At 36.3% G+C, this 19,542-nt stretch overlaps 1 protein-coding gene across 2 annotated transcripts in view; it reads left to right on the top strand.

Moving 5' to 3' along the window:
• Positions 1–19,542, top strand: part of KDM1A (lysine demethylase 1A) — a 64,443-nt gene that overhangs the window by 10,681 nt on the left and 34,220 nt on the right. Inside the window, exons 3-4 of one of the 2 annotated variants that reach the window (XM_053898823.1) lie at positions 12,281–12,340; positions 17,675–17,808. In XM_053898823.1, the coding sequence (XP_053754798.1) occupies positions 12,281–12,340; positions 17,675–17,808 (194 nt within the window). The remainder of the gene's footprint in view (positions 1–12,280; positions 12,341–17,674; positions 17,809–19,542) is intronic. The other variant, XM_053898824.1, reaches the window with a different exon arrangement.

Here is a 19,542-nt window from a genome sequence, read left to right as displayed (position 1 = left end):
CTGCCTCACCCTCTTTTTTTGTGTGATTGTCAGTGTCTCCAGTAAACAACTGACCTAAGCAGGTACCAAGTTAGTATATACTCTGAACATTTTAAACCTGGTATTGGTGTTTTCTTTTTCATGAAAGAGGTGTTTTATTTTGTTTTTTTAATTTGTTTTTCCATAAATGTCAGGCATTGTTGCCCAAGAAGGAAATATCTTATTAAAGTGATGTAGGATTTGGGGAACTGTGTTTATGATATTATGTTCTGGCTAAATTTTTATCCAGTTGTTTAGTTTAAATAAGTTATCTTAGTATTTGGGGGGAAAGTTAAAGTTTCTTAAGTTTAGAATATCTTCAGTGCTTAGAGATGTGTTGATAATAGCCAAAACTTGCAATATATTATTTGTGATTCTGAAAATAAAATTATTTTTCCTTTAAAACAACTTGAAATTTAAAAAAATTTCTGGGGTGAATTAGGGAAGTACTTTCCCCAGTAAAGTAGTGGCAACTTACTGGCCTGTGTAATTTAGAATTAAATGGGGCCCTAATAGTGAATCATAAAATACTATCAGGTGAATTCAAGTATTTAGAAACTGTCTAGGGACTCCAGATCTCCTGTCTTATCAGAACTAGCTCTTTCACTTAAGTTTTCATTCAAAAATTGAACAGAACCATTGTCATATGGGTATCTTAAGGTCTTTTGAGAGAAGATGTGGGTCTTGTTTTTTACCAAATCTTTTCTTCACCTCAGTCATTTTAGATGAGAAATTAATTTACTCTCTTTAAATATGTAAGTAAGGTTTGAATACGTTTCATTTTTACCAGCTTTTAAGTTTGTTTAGAAAATTTTGCTTTGCTTTCCATGATGTTGAGAATAAAATATTTTGTTAGCACAAGGTTTTGCAAAATCCATTGGGTCAGATAATATTACTGGAGAAGATTCCTTTAGGAGAATTCTGAGAGGAGGCCAGAAGGGAAGGTTGGAGCCTTCATTACAAGGCTGAGAAATTTGAACTCGTCCTTTAAACACTGAGAGGATCTGGTCAGGGTAGCACTGAGATATTTTGTATTTTGAGTGAGAGGCGTTGTACAAAATACATTTTTTGGAAAAATCAATCTGATGTGCTCTATTAGAGTGAACTAAAGAGGTAAAGAGACTGGCTGGGAGAGATGATTTTGGTTGTTTTGATAATCGAGTTTAGTGAATTTTGGTCAATGGAAAAATCTCAATATCAAAGTTGAACTTTTATGGAAACGATGTTGGTTTTGTTGTTTGTTTGGATTTACATAATTGGGAAGTTCTATGTTGTGGCTTAAAAATTATTTTTATATTTGTTTGCTTTTGATGATAACTGAATGTGGCCTATAGTCCTACGGTAGTCACATGAGTAAATAATGTATTTTTCATGCTAAGTATTGCTGCTTATATTTAAAATTAAAGTTTTCCTAAATGTTTCTGTGTATTTTTACATTTATACACTTCTGAATGTATTTGTTTTAACAAATGATGGATTTATTTGGTTTCCTAGTACCTCATCTATCAAGATAAAGGTGTTTTTTAAAGTCATGCCAACTGAACCTGAAAATGTCCTTGGAATCGTGTGGTTATTAGTAATGTCAAATAATATGGGAACATCTATAAAATAGAGTAAAAATCTCGGTTGGTCTTTACTGGTTTCGATACCACTGTTAAAGTGGCCTTCTGTTAGTGAATTTTTTTTTTTTTTCCTTTCTTGGCTCAGTTGTTACCCTGTGTATATTTGATTATTCCTCAAAGACGTTTTACTATATTAACTAATTTGTTAGCACTTAGCTTTTTAATTTTAATGCAAAAACACGATTTTTTTCTCCACTGCCTTTCATCAGTTGAAAATTTTCAGAAAAATCTTACTAGTAGTTTCTGAATTTAAATTTTGTGTTGGATAGCTGTTTAGGAACTCTGGTTTGGGAAGATATATTTCATTTTGGGTTAGAAATAGCTTAGTTGTATAAAGCTTAACACTTTCATGGAAGCTTGCTTTAAAACAATAAAATGAAATTTGAAATCGCTATTAAAATGCCTTTCTCAAGATGTTAAGTTAATGAATTTCTCAACAGAGATATCAGAAGTATGTTTAAAAATACATATATGTGGGGGAGCCTGGGTGGCTCAGTCGGTTAAACGACTTCAGCTCAGGTCATGATCTCACGGTCCATGAGTTCGAGCCCCGCGTCAGGCTCTGTGCTGTCAGTTCAGAGCCTGGAGCTCGATTCGGATTCTGTGTCTCCCTCTCTCTCTGCCCCTCCCCCACTCATGCTCTATCAAAAAATGAATAAATGTTAAAAAAAAATTTTTTTTTTTAAATACATATATGTAAAGCACATGCATATGTCTGTGTACCAGTTTTCCAGCCTCAGTGGTATGCTGATACTGTAATGAAGCTCAAAGGCTTACGTCAAATTATTGGTTCATTTTGTTAGATATAGTTATTAGATATGGTTAGCTGATTGATGACAGCTCTGTATTATAATCTATTTTATTGAATGACTGTAGGAAGAATCACTTTATCTCCTTGTTTATATTCTTTTAAGAACACATAATAACTCTTACAACAATGTAAATAAAAGAAAGTACCTGCCCTCTCTTCTGTCTTACATGGTAATTTTGGGGGTGTGTGTGTGGTGTGTGTTTGAAAGAGAGGTAGGCTGTTTAACGTACAGAAATCATTGATGTGAAAGATTGGTATGACAAAAAAATTTTGTGGTTTTAATAATTTTGGGGCCCTTTTCATGTAATAGTCCTGTCGATTGAAAGAATATTTCACAAAATCACATGAAAGGAGATGCAACATAAATTAGTAAAAATACTAAATTATATAAAATATATAGAATATGTGTATGGGTAGAAAAGTTTAAAATCCAGTGAAGTTTGATCACAAATACTATTAAAATGAAAATATTTATGACAAAAGATTGATGACCAAATATTTTATGAATTGCTTACTCAGTATAGCAAAAAATCTAAAAGGTAGAATCTTTTGAACTGTCCTTTACAACTTAGTATAATAATAGAATTTGACCAGAGAAGAGCTGAAGATGGATTTCCTTACTTTAAAAGAAAAAAAAAGGGCGTCTGGTGGCTCAGTCGGTTGGGTGTCCAACTTCGTCTCAGGTCGTGATCTCGTGGCTTGTGGTTTCGAGCCCCACGTCGGGCTCTGTGCTGACTGCTCGGAGCCTGGAGCCTGCTTGGGATTCTGTGTCTCCCTCCCTCCCTCTCTCTCTCTCTCTCTCTCTCTCTGCCCGTCCCCCGCTCACCCTCTGTCTCTCTCTGTCTCCAAAAATGAATAAATGTTAAAAAAAAATTTTTTTTAGAGGAAAAAAAAATAAACGGTGGCCTAATACTTATGTAACAGTCCTTATATTTTCATAGTTCTTTGTTCTTAGGTGCTGTGAGGCAGTCATACTGAGGTATTCAGTCAAGTCCTGGGTTTGGCGGCATGGCTAGTTACGGTCAGAGTTTGGTGAATAATTTTAGCATGCCATAATTATTTTCAAGTGGCTTATCCCAGGCTTTTCTCTCTGATTTCTCTTGCTGTACCTTCAGGTGCAATCAGAGAGCAGGTGTAACTTGCAGGTTTCCTGAAAATGGACTCGGATTACCTCCACAGGGAGAATTATAGAATTCTGTTACAACCCCATACCCAGCAGGAGACCCTCTTTTTTAGATCTACTAGAAGTTGTTGGGAAATTCATTCCTAACAGGATTGTTTATGTTGCCATTTTGGCCTGCTAGTGTCAAATAAGTGCCTGAAATCATTTTAGTTCTCCTTATATGAAATATGATGCATACACTTAGAAAGCAGACCTAGGATTTTTGTATAGCATCATTTTTTTGTATAGCATCATTTTTTTTTGTATGGCATCATTTCAGTGTTCTGATTTGGAACTGTGCTTCAGAATAATTTACTGGAGGACTGAGAAAAAAGTCACAGATTAATTCAAAATTTTTATATTTTGAGAGATAACATTTGGACCAAGCTATATATATTACTATGCAATACATGGTCCCCACTCTCAGATGATTTATAGCCTAGTAGAGATACAAATGTGTACATAAATCTGTAACAGAAGGTAAAATGAGTCTGAAATATTAAATTTTAGTATAAAAATTTGGAGGAACTTGGAAAAAGAGTGGGACGAAAGTAAGTCTTCCTAAATTTTTGGCTTACTGGAAGAATTATTTTTAAAAATAGTGTGGAAGTGAAATTTTTTTTTTTTTTTTTTTGAAGATTTTATTTTTAAGCAATCTCTACACCGGTCTTGAATTGAACTCACAACCTCAAAATCGAGAGTCACCTGCTCCACCAGCTAAGCCCAATGCCCTGGAAGGGAATTTTTTTTTTTTTTTTTTTCCTTAAAGAAGACAGATGGCTCCCTTACTCTTTATTTTTATTTATTTTTTTAATTTGAGAGAGAGTGCAAGCTGGGGAGAGGGGCAGAGGGAGAGAAAAAGAATCCCAAGCAGGTTCTGCACTGACATGGGGCTCGATCTCACAAACTGAGATCATGACCTGAACTGAAATTAAGACTCGGACTCTCAATCAACTGAGCCACCCAGGCGCCCCTGGACAGGAAATTTAAAGAAAAGAAAAGAAAAAAAAAGTGGAGACATTTTCTACGCAAAGTAAGATTGCCCCAATCTTGGCAGTTCCTCATTGACTTTATTATACAACCATTAATTGTAAAACTACAGTGCTTTGTTCCTGGCATGGTGCTGGGTTCTGAGGGTGCAGCGCTGAAGACTAGGTCTTTCTGCAAAGAATTCATAGTCCTCTTTAGGGTTACAAATTTAATAACTGGCTACAATGAAGAAACAATACGATAAAAGTGTATTCAAAGTACGGTGAGAACCCAGAAGTTGTTTTTAAATGTTTTTCCCCAAATTGGATTTTGGAAGTTTTACATGAAATGTGAAGGAATTAGGCTTTTATGAAGCAGTTGAGATCCTTGATTCTTTTTTTTTTTTAATTTTTTTTTTTTTTTAACGTTTATTTATCTTTGAGACAGAGAGAGACAGAGCATGAACGGGGGAGGGGCAGAGAGAGAGGGAGACACAGAATCGGAAGCAGGCTCCAGGCTCTGAGCCATCAGCCCAGAGCCCGACGCGGGGCTCGAACTCACGGACCGCGAGATCGTGACCTGAGTTGAAGTCAGACGCTTAACCGACTGAGCCACCCAGGCTCCCCTGAGATCCTTGATTCTTAACTGTTAACTGCTTTTGGCCAAAACCACTGAATCAAATGCCACCAGTTTTAGGTTCAGTCTTTGACAGATTGAGCTGCTTTTAATGATTTCATTTCACTGATTGATCAGGTTTTTTTTTGTTTTTTGTTTTTTTTTTAATTAAAACAAATTAGTAATTTGTTTAGCTGAGCAACTTTAATTTTATAATTTCCTTTCTTTTTGCTACCATCCTTTTTTGGTCTGCTCATGATATAATAGAACAGATACTTTGTCTATGAGGATTTTCTCATCTGCAAAATGGGACTTGATACGAGAGATCAAAGGAGAAAATATAAATTCCACTTTTGTGTACAAACATCTTGTATCTATTAAACACAGACTTGAACTAGGAATAGGGTTAACAAATGTTAACATTTTGCAGTATTTGCTAATTACGGTAGCCTCAAACATTTGAAGATAGGGTTGTGTTTTTTTCCTTTTTTTTTTTTTTTGGCATCTTCTGATGTGAAGATAGAAGAACACACATGATTAATTAATGCCTAAGAAGTCAAATCTCCCTGTAGCAGAGTGTACACTCAAATCATACTGAGGTTGGGAAGAGCCTCTGATTGTGGTCTGGGAAGATACAAGATAGCCAGCATTCTGAGAAATTTATTTGAGCAGGAAAAAGGGATTCTCTTGTTGAAATTAATTCATGGTTATCAGTTGTGAAAAGTTATTACAGTTCTTTTAATAGCAGGTCCAGGGTAAAATTCACTATTGGCCTTTTTAGAAATAGGTGAGGAATACCTACCTGGCTGGCTTGGTGAGAAGAGCATGTGACTCTTGATCTTGGAGTCCTGAATCTAAGCCCCACGTTGAGTGTAGAGATTGCTTACATACATAAACTTAAAAAAAAAAAAACAACAATAACAGGTGAATAACTAGAAAAGTAAGCTTTGTTGTTAACTACTCAAATTCACATTAAGCTTGGTAGTCGAGCAACATAACATAGCATCTAAATTGTAAACTTTATTTGGAACATTTTGAAAACTGAACTATAAGCCAAGATTTTACAACAAAATAGGTGAGGAAAATCTCTACTATGGAATGTGGAGGGAAATAGCATTTGAAAAAGTCCATTCTTTCCTTTGGCTTCTAAAAGCTTTGCTTTCCTTTTTAGCTTATAGGGCTTTTATTTTGTATAGGATTTCTGGTACTGAGGTTTCTCACTTCTGCTCCAATGTTAAAAAGTCTTCAGGTGTAGATCAGCAGTGCTACTGCTCCTCCAGTGGTAAAGGGAGAAAATTTTAGGCAGGTTCCTACCTTAGGCAGCACCCTTTTCCTGCCTTCTGGGCCTTAATGACCCTATGACACTAGGATTGCTGTTCTAGTTGGAACCCATAGATTTCATTCTGGATAATTTTGTTGGAGAGTATTGATCAATGTTAGCTGTGTTAACTGCCTATGATGTGCTTCAAAGGAATGCCTGAGGCTTTCCCTTTAGGCCAGTTTCATCTATCTCAGGGAACCCAATTCACTTGCCTTTGCATTTCTTTGAACTGCTGTAGATTATTTATTCTGTCCACAATCATAGTCAAAAAGTTAGGAAAGGGATGCATTAAGAGCAGTATATTTGAGGTTATTTTTAAAGCCATCTTTCACTATGGAGAGGACTGGAAGGCAGCAGGAAGTGGTTATAGTCACCAATAACTCGCTACCTTTCAATTATTTAAAAAAAATTTTTTTGTCATTTGTATTTGTTGACCAATTCCTCTTTGAAACTGTGACTTTCCTTATGAGATTAGTCATATATTTAAAACTGCTTCAAATTCTCTGAGCCTATTGTTACCCCCATGCTATTTTAAGATTTTTTTTAGGGGCGCCTAGTTGGCTCAGTTGGTTAAGCGTCCAACTTCATCGCAGGTCATGATCTTTCTGTTTGTGAGTTCAAGCCCTGCATTGGGCTCTGTGCTGACAGCTCAGAGCCTGGAGCCTGCTTCAGATTCTGTGTCTCCCTCTGTCTCTGTTCCTCCCCAACTCATACTCTTGTCTCTCTGTCTCTGTCTCTGTCTCTCTCTCTCTCAAAAATGAATAAAAACATTAAAAAATGTTTTTTTAATATTTAAAGTGTCCCCTCTCTGTCCCTCCCTTCACCCCCTCGTGCTCTTTCTCTCAAAAATAAACATTAAAAAAAAATTTTTTTAAGACTTTAAAGTTTTAGTCCTAAAGTTCTAGTCTTTAATTACTTTAAAGACTGAGTAATTAAGTAAAAAATATTTCCGTTTAATTTTACCTAAATTTTTCCTAAATTTTGCATTTGGTCCACTGCATTACTACTCCTGACTTAAAAGAACTTGGAGCCATCTTGAAAGTCCCTTATCCCTTTTATCAAGTCTGTTGTAAAGTCATGTAACTTCCTGTGCATAGCTTCTTTGACTTGTTATTGTTATGCCCTATCCACTTTCATTGTCATCTTTTTATTCAAGTGAATTTCACTTGATATCTAACTTAATCGGCCTTTCAATTGGATCTCCTTTGTGTAGGTCACCTTTTTTCCTGTAATCCATCTGGTACAAAGTGACCGGATTAGTTTAATTAAAGTATCACTTGTTTTGCTGTTTTTCTGTGACAGGTCATACAGTTGCCCCATTATTATTAAGATCAAGTTTAGGTTTTGTCACTGAGGGTGGCCCCTTTTACCTATCCTGCTCTCCCACTTCTGTAAGTACTGTGTCATTCTATACCATGTCTGTGTTTTTCTCCTTGCTTTTATAAGTGTTCTAGACCATATTGGTGGTTTGACTGCCTCCCAATATATCCAGACCTCTGTGGATTTATTGAGAAAAGCTTCCCTGATTCCTCATCTGTATTAGCCTCTTGTTTCCCTTTTTTTAAAAAAAAGTTTCTTGGGGCGCCTGGGTGGCTCAGTCAGTTAAGTGTCCGACTTCGGCTCAGATCATCATCTCATGGTTTGTGATTTTGAGCCCTGCATCAGGCTCTGCGCTGACAGTTCAGAGCCTGGAGTCTGCTTTGGGTTCTGTGTGTGTGTCTCTCTCTCTGCTCCTCCCCTGCTTGTACTCTGTCTGCCTGTCTGTCTCTCTCTCTTTCTCTCTCAAAAATAAATAAACATTAAAAAATAAAATTTTAAAAAGTTTCTTTGTGGATATTTTTTTATCTTTCCCCAGGTAGATTATAAGCCCTTTGAAAATAAGTATTTAACTTGTTCCACTTTCTGTTTGTGCTTGGCAGTTTTGAGATAGGTATTTGGTAAACATTGAATTAGTGAGATTATTAAAATATAAACTGAGGTGTTAATAAGAGCAGAAACTTATGTCTTTAAAGATGGTTTAAACTTTTAAGATTTTTTCCCCCTCTGCTAATGTGTCAGGTTTGATTGAAAACAAGAGCTTGGCAGTCACTTTGTTCTGTAAATTTGGTAAATTTTTGATTAAATAAATTTTAATAAATTGTTGTAGTTTTTTTGTTTGTTTGTTTAAAAATTATTGCTTCCCAGAAGAGTTAGGAATTTCTCAAATTGTGTACAAAGTTATCAACATGAATATGATTTCAAGAAACTAAATAGTCACAGGGTGCCTGGGTGGCTCAGTGGGTTGAGCGTCTGACTTCGGCTCAGGTTGTGGTCTTGCACTCTGTGAGTTAGAGCCCCATGTCTGGCTCTGTGCTAACCACTCAGAGCCTGGAGCCTGCTTTGGATTCTGCCCCTCCCCTACTCATTCTTTGTCTCTCAAAAATAAATAAGCATTAACAAGAAACTAAATAGTCACAATGTGAATCTGTTGGTCAGTATGTACCTGAGAACAACACATCGGTGATCCTGCCCTTCTTGCTTGTCAGATAAAAAATACTTGAAAGTCATCATAGATTTCCTTTTAAGATATTGGCAGAATGGTCTCTTGGGAATCTTAATCGAGACTATAACTACAATGCTTCACTGTTCTTCAAGAATAACCTAACAGGTTTGGGGCGCCTGGGTGGCGCAGTCGGTTAAGCGTCCGACTTCAGCCAGGTCACGATCTCGAGGTCCGTGAGTTCGAGCCCCGCGTCAGGCTCTGGGCTGATGGCTCGGAGCCTGGAGCCTGTTTCCGATTCTGTGTCTCCCTCTCTCTCTGCCCCTCCCCTGTTCATGCTCTGTCTCTCTCTGTCCCAAAAATAAATAAAAAACGTTGAAAAAAAAAAAATTAAAAAAAAAAAAAGAATAACCTAACAGGTCTGTAAAAGGTTTATTAGAGGGCAACCGAAGAGCTGCTATGTAGGATAAATCAAAAAGATTTTATCTTCAATTTGTAGAAGATATACACGAATACAGGTCTTAAGGGTCTCTACTTTAAACTTGAGTGTGTGTGTGTGTGTGTGTGTGTGTGTGTGTGTGTGTGTGTCTGTGTGTCTGTGTGTGTGTATTGAGAATGAAAACAAAAGGAGGTCTCCGCAGTAGTGCCACAATCAAGGTGATAGGAAAAAGTTGTTTTTGCATATTTTCATTTTCTATTTTGAGTTTGAGCTCATGGAAGATAACAACTATACTTGCCTGCTGTTCCATGTCCTTTCGCAGCAGAGTCCTAGGACAGAAGGACCCAAAGAGCAAATGATACGGCATTTTATATGTTCTAATCAGAGACAATCCTGGATGGAAAGTTAGCTGCAAATATTTGTATGTGTGTGGTTTTTAAGAAAATGATGGAAGAATTGGTCTACAATATCACTAATAAAGATGATGCTGTTATCATCTGTCTTTGGAGAAGTAGGCACCCTCCAAATACTCATGACTGCATTATGATTAGAAAATAGCAACCTCCTCTTCTGAACCTTCATCAAGTCAAATGATATGTTGTTCCTTTACTTAATTTTAAGCACCTATTTTGTTTTTCATGATTTCTTACATGTTTATATCGCCTGTTTGGTTTTGCTCTATTTCTTTGCTTATGCAATGCTTTGGAGTGTCTTTTTTGACTTTCTGCTGTTAAGAGACATCCCTTTAAAAAAAATCTTCCCAGGGTATTGAATATTTTTCATAATACTCCTATATATTTTTATCAACTAACAGTATATGAATTTTGTTCCTTTTTTCAAAAGCAGAAGACAAAAAAGACTTCCCTGTCTTGTTATAAAAGAGCAGTCTTGTCAACCTTTTGAGCACATAAGTCAGGCTTAAGAAATCTATGTTTCTATTAAATACCATTGACAGAAAACAGTCAAGAGCTACCTGCAGGTTAAAATAATTTAGCATTCTGTATGACATGTAGCAGGGGAAGAAGGAAAATGATAGAAATGGGAAGGATAAAATAATTCAGACTTAATGGCTAGCATGAAAGTGGTTTTTGTTTTATTTTTAGAAATGGTGAGATGCCTTTGTGACAAGAGACTGTTGCTTTTATTCTTTGCCGAGCTGGGAACGTAATTTGAGAGAGAGGAGCTATATTGTTCCTAATGCTTAAATGTTTCTTGGAAACTGTATTTATTTTATTGTGTTGAGCCCGCCTCCTTGAGTCAGTCTTTTGATCTAGTGTGGTTCTGTTTGGAAGAGTTTCTTTAAAAAAACTCAAAGATTTTTTATGAATAAATTTAGAAGTAATTAAGAGTGAGTATTTTTTATTTAGACTTTAAAAATTTTAACGTAGGGCCTGCATTTTCAAGATGTTTGCAGATTGGATTTTGTAACTGGAGTCATCTCTTCATAATTATATGCCCTTTTTTAAAGGCTATAAACAACAAATCCTATACCTTGTGCCTTGTATGAGAACCATAACCTTCTAGAACCTAAAGGGCCTGTCAGGAGTATAGTGAGATAACTTTAGAATGAGATTCTATTCTACCTTAACAGCAGAGCGTGTACCTTCTAGCAACATATTCTAATGTCAGGAATCATTTCTATCTAAACACTTTGGTATACATGAAGATAGAGATGTCATTTTCACTTTCCTGTTCCCTTTTAATTCAAATGGTAGATAATCTTTCTTGTTGAGATTCTTTTAAAATAAACTATTTAATGAAGCTTGTCCAGTTTTAGATCACTGGAGAGTGTTTTCATATCTTCCAAAGATCATGCTGTAGTTTCCCCATAATGTACCAGGTAGACAGAAGCTTAAGAAGATCATAGCATCTGTTTTGGTGAAAGATTTTGGAAGAGTCCGGAAGATCATCTATCCTGACTTTGATTGAACTTTCAAGCTGTGATACTTTTCTTGAAGTTTTCTATATATTAGTCAATGAGGAAAATTTCTTAGGCTTACTGTGTAGCTTGAGGTAGGAGACCCCCTCCCTGCCATATCTCCCCCTACCCCCCCACTGTGTGTGTCTATCTACATTACTTGGCATATGACTGCAGGGTGTCTTGTGGTACAGTTGAAAGTTTTACTAAGGAGGCCTGGCATATTCAGATCTAACACTGTCTAGCATGCTTAGTAAATGAAACTTGTTTTGGAGCTGAGTCTTTACAGTTCTTTGAAGTCAAAGGGAGAATTTTTCGTTAAAACTGTAAGTCTTGGGACACCTGGGTGGCTCAGTTGGTCAAGCGTCCAACTCTTGATCTCAGCTCAGGTCTTGATCTCAGGGTCATGAGTTCAGGCCCCACTTTGGGCTCCATGCTGGGCATGAAGCCTACTTACAAATACATAAATAAAATTGTAAGTCTTGTTATTTTATGTATATTCTTTTCGGATAGAAAGGTGAAGATAAAGAGATTGAGCAGATGCTGAATTGCTGCAGGTCTAAACCCTAGAGCCCTGCCACACCTACCACTCTTAGCATAGCAACAAGTAGTAAAAGACATTTGGAATCCTTTTTTCCCCCAATCCATGCTGGACTGACAGGAAGGATTTAGTGATTAGAAATACTATGTACTTTGTTCTCCTACTTTTCAACAAGAATCAGTGTGTACAGTTGAAATTTTCTGACCAGAATTTGGAAGACTATGATGTGATTCCCTGGGCCTGATTTGAGAAGAAGGAGCTCTCTTGAATATGGGTTTACTAGTTGGTGGTGAATTTGTGAGTCGCCAACTATTAGGCCTTTATGTCCAGATATTATCTTAATTTATGGAGTAAGGTCCCTGAGTTCTCCTCTTTCCTTCCACAGGGCAAGCAGGAGGACTTCAAGACGACAGTTCTGGAGGGTATGGAGACGGCCAAGCATCAGGTGAGGGTGGCATTAGATGCTTGCCACTTAGTAGCAAGAGCCGCCAAGTCAGGGATTGATGCTTGCAAGAGTTTTTGGCTGTGGTATCCACATTTTAGCCAGAAGCACAGGGGAAATTTAACTCGCAGGACAGAGTAGTAGAATAGGAGAGTGTAGCCAGAACAAAGGCAAGCAAAACCTTTTGAAGTCCTCAGGCCGATCTCAGCCCTCCACTCTTCATGTTTTTGAGGAGATGGCAGGTACTTTTCTCCCCAGCAGCTTTTATAGTAACAGTAAACATATAAAACAAAATCATGGGACCTTTAAAAAGAAATATAGCTGAACACACAGAGAGGAGGAGCCATAGGCCAAAAGCCTTCCAAAAAAAAAAAAAAGGACGGAAAGGCATTCTAGGACTAGTCAGATGAATTATGCAGGTAAGGGACTTTTCAGAAACGGTTGTTAGATAGTATTGGGTACATTTTTTTCAGTTAACATTGCATAATTATTTTGTAGTGTAAACATTTTGTCACATGAAAATTAGTCATTTTTTTAAAAGTCTGCTCAAAATGCTCTTTCTTTTCAGACCAAACTGTGAGATTTTTACTTGTAGGAAAAAGTAAAAGGTTAAATGATTTATAGGGCCCATCTGGAGCCATTAAAGTTTGTTCCAGGAATCCAAAGTAGTATGTCTGGATTTCATCCTTTGCCCAGGATGTTTTTGTGTGGTTCAATGCTCAAAACTGACTGATACATATATATACATTATGATAGAACTGGAATAGGTGTTACTTCACTTTTGGAGTTTGTCACTTTTCAACTGTTAAGTCTACTTTAAAATTATTTGTCTTTTGCAGTTTGTGTACACCAGGTCTAGGAAATATTTGTATTTTACTCTCTTGGGTCAAAATACACTGTTAATGCAGCAATTAGTACTTAGGGGATCCAGAATGTTAGAGGTAGACTTGTTTCAATGCTGTCCCAAGGATTGGAGGTTGATAATCAGTACGTGGTTATTTTAGAGGTGTTAAAATCCTCATTCAGAGTATCTGTGGCAGATAAACCTTTGAAGAATGCTCTTTATTAAATGATGCACAATTGGATCTTCCATGGAACTGTTGAGGATCAGGGATAGCCTTTAGAGCTTTAATCTTGAAGAAATAAATTGAGTTTTCTTGTTGCTTTTTGTTTTAACGTGAGTAAATTTACTCTTTTGCTTTAGTAAATAATATGTTGTATTGCTGAAAGTAAAAACAGACTTTCATATAAAACTGTGGTGCTTCTGACTTACTATTTAGTAGAACATGATTTTTTTTTACAGTGTTTCCAAGAGTGGTGGTGACTATTCTAAACCCTTCAAGATCTCTCTTCAGATCTTTGCCATATTCAGAAGCATGCATTTGTAAGATGATCAGTTAGAAGCATGTGCTTGTAAGCGATCAACGTTCTTTTTTTTTTTTAAATAAAGCCAAATGACCCTCATGAGTATCTTGGGACCAGGATCATATCTTGACTTTTATAAATCCACATCAAGTTGGTGTATACATCTTAAATCTTAAAAGTTAAGGGAACTTGAGGTCATTTTCTCTGACTTCCTGCAGTCAAACAGATATTGTATCCACCCGTTTTATGGATAAGGACTTGAAACAGTTAAATGGTATGACCAAGGATACACAAACACTTGGAGGAGTGAGAGAACCCAGAGATCTTCTTTCTTATGCATAGGCTAGTCCTTATATCCTCCCTCATAGAATCATTTAAAGTGTGCGTTTACCCTAAAAACAAAAAATCTAAAGCATAAGGAATTATATGATTCTCCTCTTTTTCTTTCCTCTACCCCTATTCTTTATTTTTAAACTATTATAGGACTGAATATGGTGCATCTAGAGTTTACTAATTTAAGTAGTCTTTTGTATGAGGATTCTTGTGAGACTTTTGTTTTCCCTCTTCAACTAGAAATCTAGTTAATTTATCTACCTCGTGAAAAAGAAATGAAAGCTAGTAACTTTTATGGAGGCCTTCTTTTCTTTTAAGTGTTATATCTCTGTTACCTTATTCTACTCAAGGTGCTACTTATATGTCAGAATCAGGGAGGAAATGATTTCATGGAATAGAGGGTCTATATCCTCACCTCCCTCCCGCCCCTTTCTGCTTCTCTAATCTACCTAAAAAGGTCTTTATATTCCCTTAAATATTTTATGACTTTTAACTATGTTTTCAGAGAAAGTGTGAGCCTGTCAGACCATTAGAAAAGCATTTCTGCTTTAGCATGACTGCATTTTGAAAGGTGATGCTGGAATTTCCTGTGTGAAATTGAGAGAAAGGAATTGAACTGAGGGGCAAGATATGTAGGCAGCCTTGAAGCTTTAAAAAAATTAGGATAGCATCTTTGAAACATTCAAATTTCCGGAATACCAGATTCTGTTAAGAGCACACAAACACTAAGTGTAAATTAGGTCTGAATTATATGTACTACTGGTACTTTTTAATAAGGATATTATTAAAGTCAATTGTATTCTTTAAGGTTTTTCCTTCAAAAGGTGATACTTATGAGTTACATTATCCAGAGTGGTCTGTTAGTTCATTTTGGAAATATCCTATTGAAAGAGTGCTTTACTTAGCTTTCGAACAGCTTAGGTTCCAAGTTAACCTATTTTTTGATTCTTTGATAAAAGGTTAGAATTTTATGTTATACAATTTTCACTTTTATATTGATAGTGGTCTTCCTTCCTTGAAATAATAGTCTTCATCCCTAAAAACCAAGAGGAAGAAAATAATTACAGAGTAGAGACTTTTTTGTTTTTAAAAATTGACAAAGTATTTAAGAATAACCGGGTGTTTTGGATGTTATGTAGAAGAGAGAAATGGAGAAGAATATTACTCCACACATATATTAGTGTCACAACTTTTGGCTTCTTTAATTCCTTTTGGTAATCATTTGGTGTTTGATTTAAAGGCACTTTTTTTTTTTTTTTTTTTAATGTTTGTTTATTTTAGAGAGAGAGCAAGCAGGGGCAGGGCACAGAGAGGGGGAGACAGAGGATCTGAAGCAGATTCTACACTGTCAGCATAGAGCCCACTGCAGGGCTTGATCCCACGAACAATGAGATCATGACCTGAGCTGAAGTCGGACGCTTACTGACTAAGCCACCTAGGTACCCCTAAAGATACTTCTAAAACTGCCACATGACTTATGTAAATTAAAAAAAAAAAAATTTTATTCATTTTTGAGAGACAGAAAGTGAGTAAGGGAGGGGCAGAGAGAGAGGGAGACACAGAATCTGAAGCAGGCTCCAGGCTCTGAGCTGTCAGCACAGAGCCCCAGGTAGGGCTCAAACTCATGGAGCCACGAGATCATGACCTGAGCCAAAGTCAGATGCTTAACTAACTGAGCCACTTAGGTGCCCCTAAATTTTTTTAATTGTTACATATTCTCAAGATTGTCAAAGTTAGCCAACTATTTTAGAGTGATTTTTGACATACAAGCACTTGGAATGAGGAGCCAAATATCATAAAATTTAGTGTTTTTCCCTATGTGGTTTTTTGACTGTCTTTGACAGTAATATTTTGCAGTAGGATTGCTGTTCAATGATGACTTAATAAGCATGTAGAAATTAGTATAGCTAAAAAAGAAAACTACCCGTTTTGGGGAGGAAGAAGTACGGTTTGTAGAGTTCGTTGGTTTTCATGTTAATCATATACACTTATGAAGGTAACCTATTTTAAGAGATATTTGTTCTGAGTACTCAGGATTATTGTGTAGATAATGCCCATTATAATGAGACATGTTTTTGGTCTTGGTTTTAATTTTTGTTTATTTTGATTGGGTGGTAGGTGACTAGGGACATCAAAGCTATATATAGTTTTAGAAAATTTCACATTACTGAAATAACCTATATCCCTGATAGCCAGCCTTTTTTTTTCTTGCCTTAATTTCATGTTCTACCCTCAGTAGTATGGCTCTTACTGATTATTTTTTTCCTTAGGGAATAATTAATCATCCTGACAGTTTTTAAGTTAGATTCATTAAATGAGAGAATTGTTGGTTTAGTAATGTAAGTACATGTGTCCTCATTATCTACTGTCAGTGGGTAAATTTTTCTTCTCTCCCAAGAATATTGTTTCTTAATATGCAGTCCATATTAGCATTAGGCATTTTTGCTTGACCTCTTGTTAACCATTTCTAGGTAGTGTTTAATGTCTTTGTGGAAACAACACCCTAATAGCTTAGCTATAAGTTTCTAAGTTACATCTTTACCTGCCTTGTTCTTTTTATTTTCTTAGTCTTACTGTGCCTTTCCTTTAATTTTGTTTCCATTATCAGTGTTTCTAACTTCTTTTTATGTGCTTTAAATGATTAAATATGGATATCTGGAGCCTATTTGATTGCATATAATTACTTCAGTGGTGTTGAATTCTGAAACTCTTTAAATCATGTCTTGATATTTCCATGATCTGGTAGTTAAGTATATCTTTTATAAGGTGATCTTAGAGATAGAGGTAAAATTCATGTAAGTATATTTGTAAGGACATCTTAGAAAGATGTACTTAACTACTACGATGTACTAACTACATATAAAAATACCCAATTTGAAGAGTTTCAAAATAATACATTTCAAAATAATACAATTTTACTTGTATAGAGGATATGTATACATTATATGTATATGTAGTATACAGTATGCAGTAGCATACTTTACTTGCAGTGTGTAGTAAAGCATTCCCAATGTTTTTGCTGGGAAAGGTAAATTCCTTGCTTTCTTCTGTGTCTTCATCGTAGTCTGCCTAACTGATCTCACTGTTTGCCGGTATTGACTTATGGAACTAATGGGTGGTACCACTGATGAGATATGCGTTCCTTACTGTTGGTTATTAAACCTTAAAGACCTCTCCATGTTCTCTGCTGTAATCTTAAAAGACAGCATATGGTTGTGTTTTCACTCTAGTTTCTTTTGCTTTTCTGTTCACATATTTTCCTCTATTCTAGTTCTTTAGTTTTAAGATTTAATGTGCACTATCAGTGATGCTAATTTTAATTAGAGTATCTTCTAGTGTTACAAAGTTATGTCGTGGATGAAGAAATTATGCTCAAGGCTTTGTTATGTTTTCTAAGGTAGATTGTGTCACTCATTACTAAACTGTAATTTTTGGAATGTTAAGCTCAAAAAAGTGAGTAAATTCTAAAGACGTTGAGCTTTTGGGCAAAATAAAAAAAAATTTTTTAAAGGAAGTAAGATCAGTCTGTGAATGAGGCAGAGCTTTACAGGGGTTCTTCAGGCAAAAAACGCAGTCTCGTTATCCCTAGTTTTGTGTTTACTTGCACGTTTCCCAGAAGTCCTTTGCTTTCTTTGCTAGGTGTGGAGGGTGCAGCTTTCCAGAGTAGACTTCCTCATGACCGGATGACTTCTCAAGAAGCAGCCTGTTTTCCAGATATTATCAGTGGACCACAGCAGACCCAGAAGGTTTTTCTGTTCATTAGAAACCGCACAGTAAGTTTTCATGTCTGCTTTTTTCCATTTGGATTATTAATAGTGCTTATTACTTTTATGGAGAATATGGGGAAAAAGAGAGGAAAGAATTATAATAAAATTATCTATAACATGTACCACTATCCAGAGGTAACCATTGTTAAAAGTTAGTTGTTTTTTTCTCTTCAGGTAGTTTTTTAGAAGTATACTTAATTTTTGTTTTTAAAAAATTGAAATGCTATTTCCATACATTCTTTGCATCCTTTTCATTCTTCATAACCTCATAAATGCAAAGAATCTTTATTTAAACTTAAAAAAATTTTTTTATTTATTTTAAATGTTTATTTTGAGAGGGAGAGAGGGACTCCCAAGAAGGCACTCTTTGTACTGTCAGAATGGAGCCCGATGTGGGGCTTGATCCCACAAATCATGAGATCATGACCTGAGCCAAAATCAGGAGTTGGATGCTCAACTGACATAACCACCCAGACATCCCTGTTATTTTAAATAAACTCCACACCACATGTGGGGCTCGAACTCACAACCCGGAGATCAAGAGTCTGGTGTTCTACTGACTGAGCCAGCCAGGTGCCCCAGACTTTTTTTTTAATGTTTATTTTTGAGGAAGAGAGAGAGAGAATGGGGGAGGGGCAGAGAAAGAGGGAGACACAGAATCTGAAGCAGGCTCCAGGCTCTGAGCTGTCAGCACAGAGCCTGATGCGGGTCTTGAGCTCATAAGCCGTGAGATCATGACCCTAGTCGAAGTTGGACACTTAACTGAGCCACCCAGGCTCTCCAAAACTTTTTTTTTTTTTTTTTTTTAAATAATCATTTGTCTTTCCTTCTCAGGATGAAAGAAACTCTTACTCTGTTCTTGTCATCTCGTTCAACCTCCTTCTCAGGCTAAATGCTTGATTTTAATGTCTGCATAATATTTTATCTGACAGTTGAGTCATACTTTTAATTTAGGCATTTAAATGTCCGTTTGTGCTTTATTAAGCTCTGAGTAGCTTTATACATTCTTGAGTCTATCTCTGGTTATTATTTCCTAATGGTAGAGTCCTAGAAGGAAAACTACTTGGTCAAAAAATAGGAACAGTTTTTTGTTTTTGTTTTTTTTTTTAATATATGAAATTTACTGTCAAATTGGTTTCCATACAACACCCAGTGCTCATCCCAAAAGGTGCCCTCCTCAATACCCATCACCCACCCTGCCCTCCCTCCCACCCCCCATCAACCTTCAGTTTGTTCTCAGTTTTTAACAGTCTCTTATGCTTTGGCTCTCTCCCACTCTAACCTCTTTTTTTTTTTTTTTTTTTTTTTCCTTCCCCTCCCCCATGGGTTTCTGTTATGTTTCTCAGGATCCACATAAGAGTGAAACCATATGGTATCTGTCTTTCTCTGTATGGCTTATTTCACTTAGCATCACACTCTCCAGTTCCATCCATGTTGCTACAAAAGGCCATATTTCATTTTTTCTCATTGCCACGTAGTATTCCATTGTGTATATAAACCACAATTTCTTTATCCATTCATCAGTTGATGGACATTTAGGCTCTTTCCATAATTTGGCTATTGTTGAGAGTGCCGCTATAAACATTGGGGTACAGGTGCCCCTATGCATCAGTACTCCTGTATCCCTTGGATAAATTCCTAGCAGTGCTATTGCTGGGTCATAGGGTAGGTCTATTTTTAATTTTCTGAGGAACCTCCACACTGCTTTCCAGAGCGGCTGCACCAATTTGCATTCCCACC

Source organism: Panthera pardus, unplaced genomic scaffold (assembly GCF_024362965.1).
Source record: "Panthera pardus isolate Hobbes unplaced genomic scaffold, ASM2436296v1 HiC_scaffold_11, whole genome shotgun sequence".
Classification (NCBI taxonomy): domain Eukaryota; kingdom Metazoa; phylum Chordata; class Mammalia; order Carnivora; family Felidae; genus Panthera; species Panthera pardus.
This window is presented reverse-complemented; position numbering and strand designations above follow the sequence as displayed.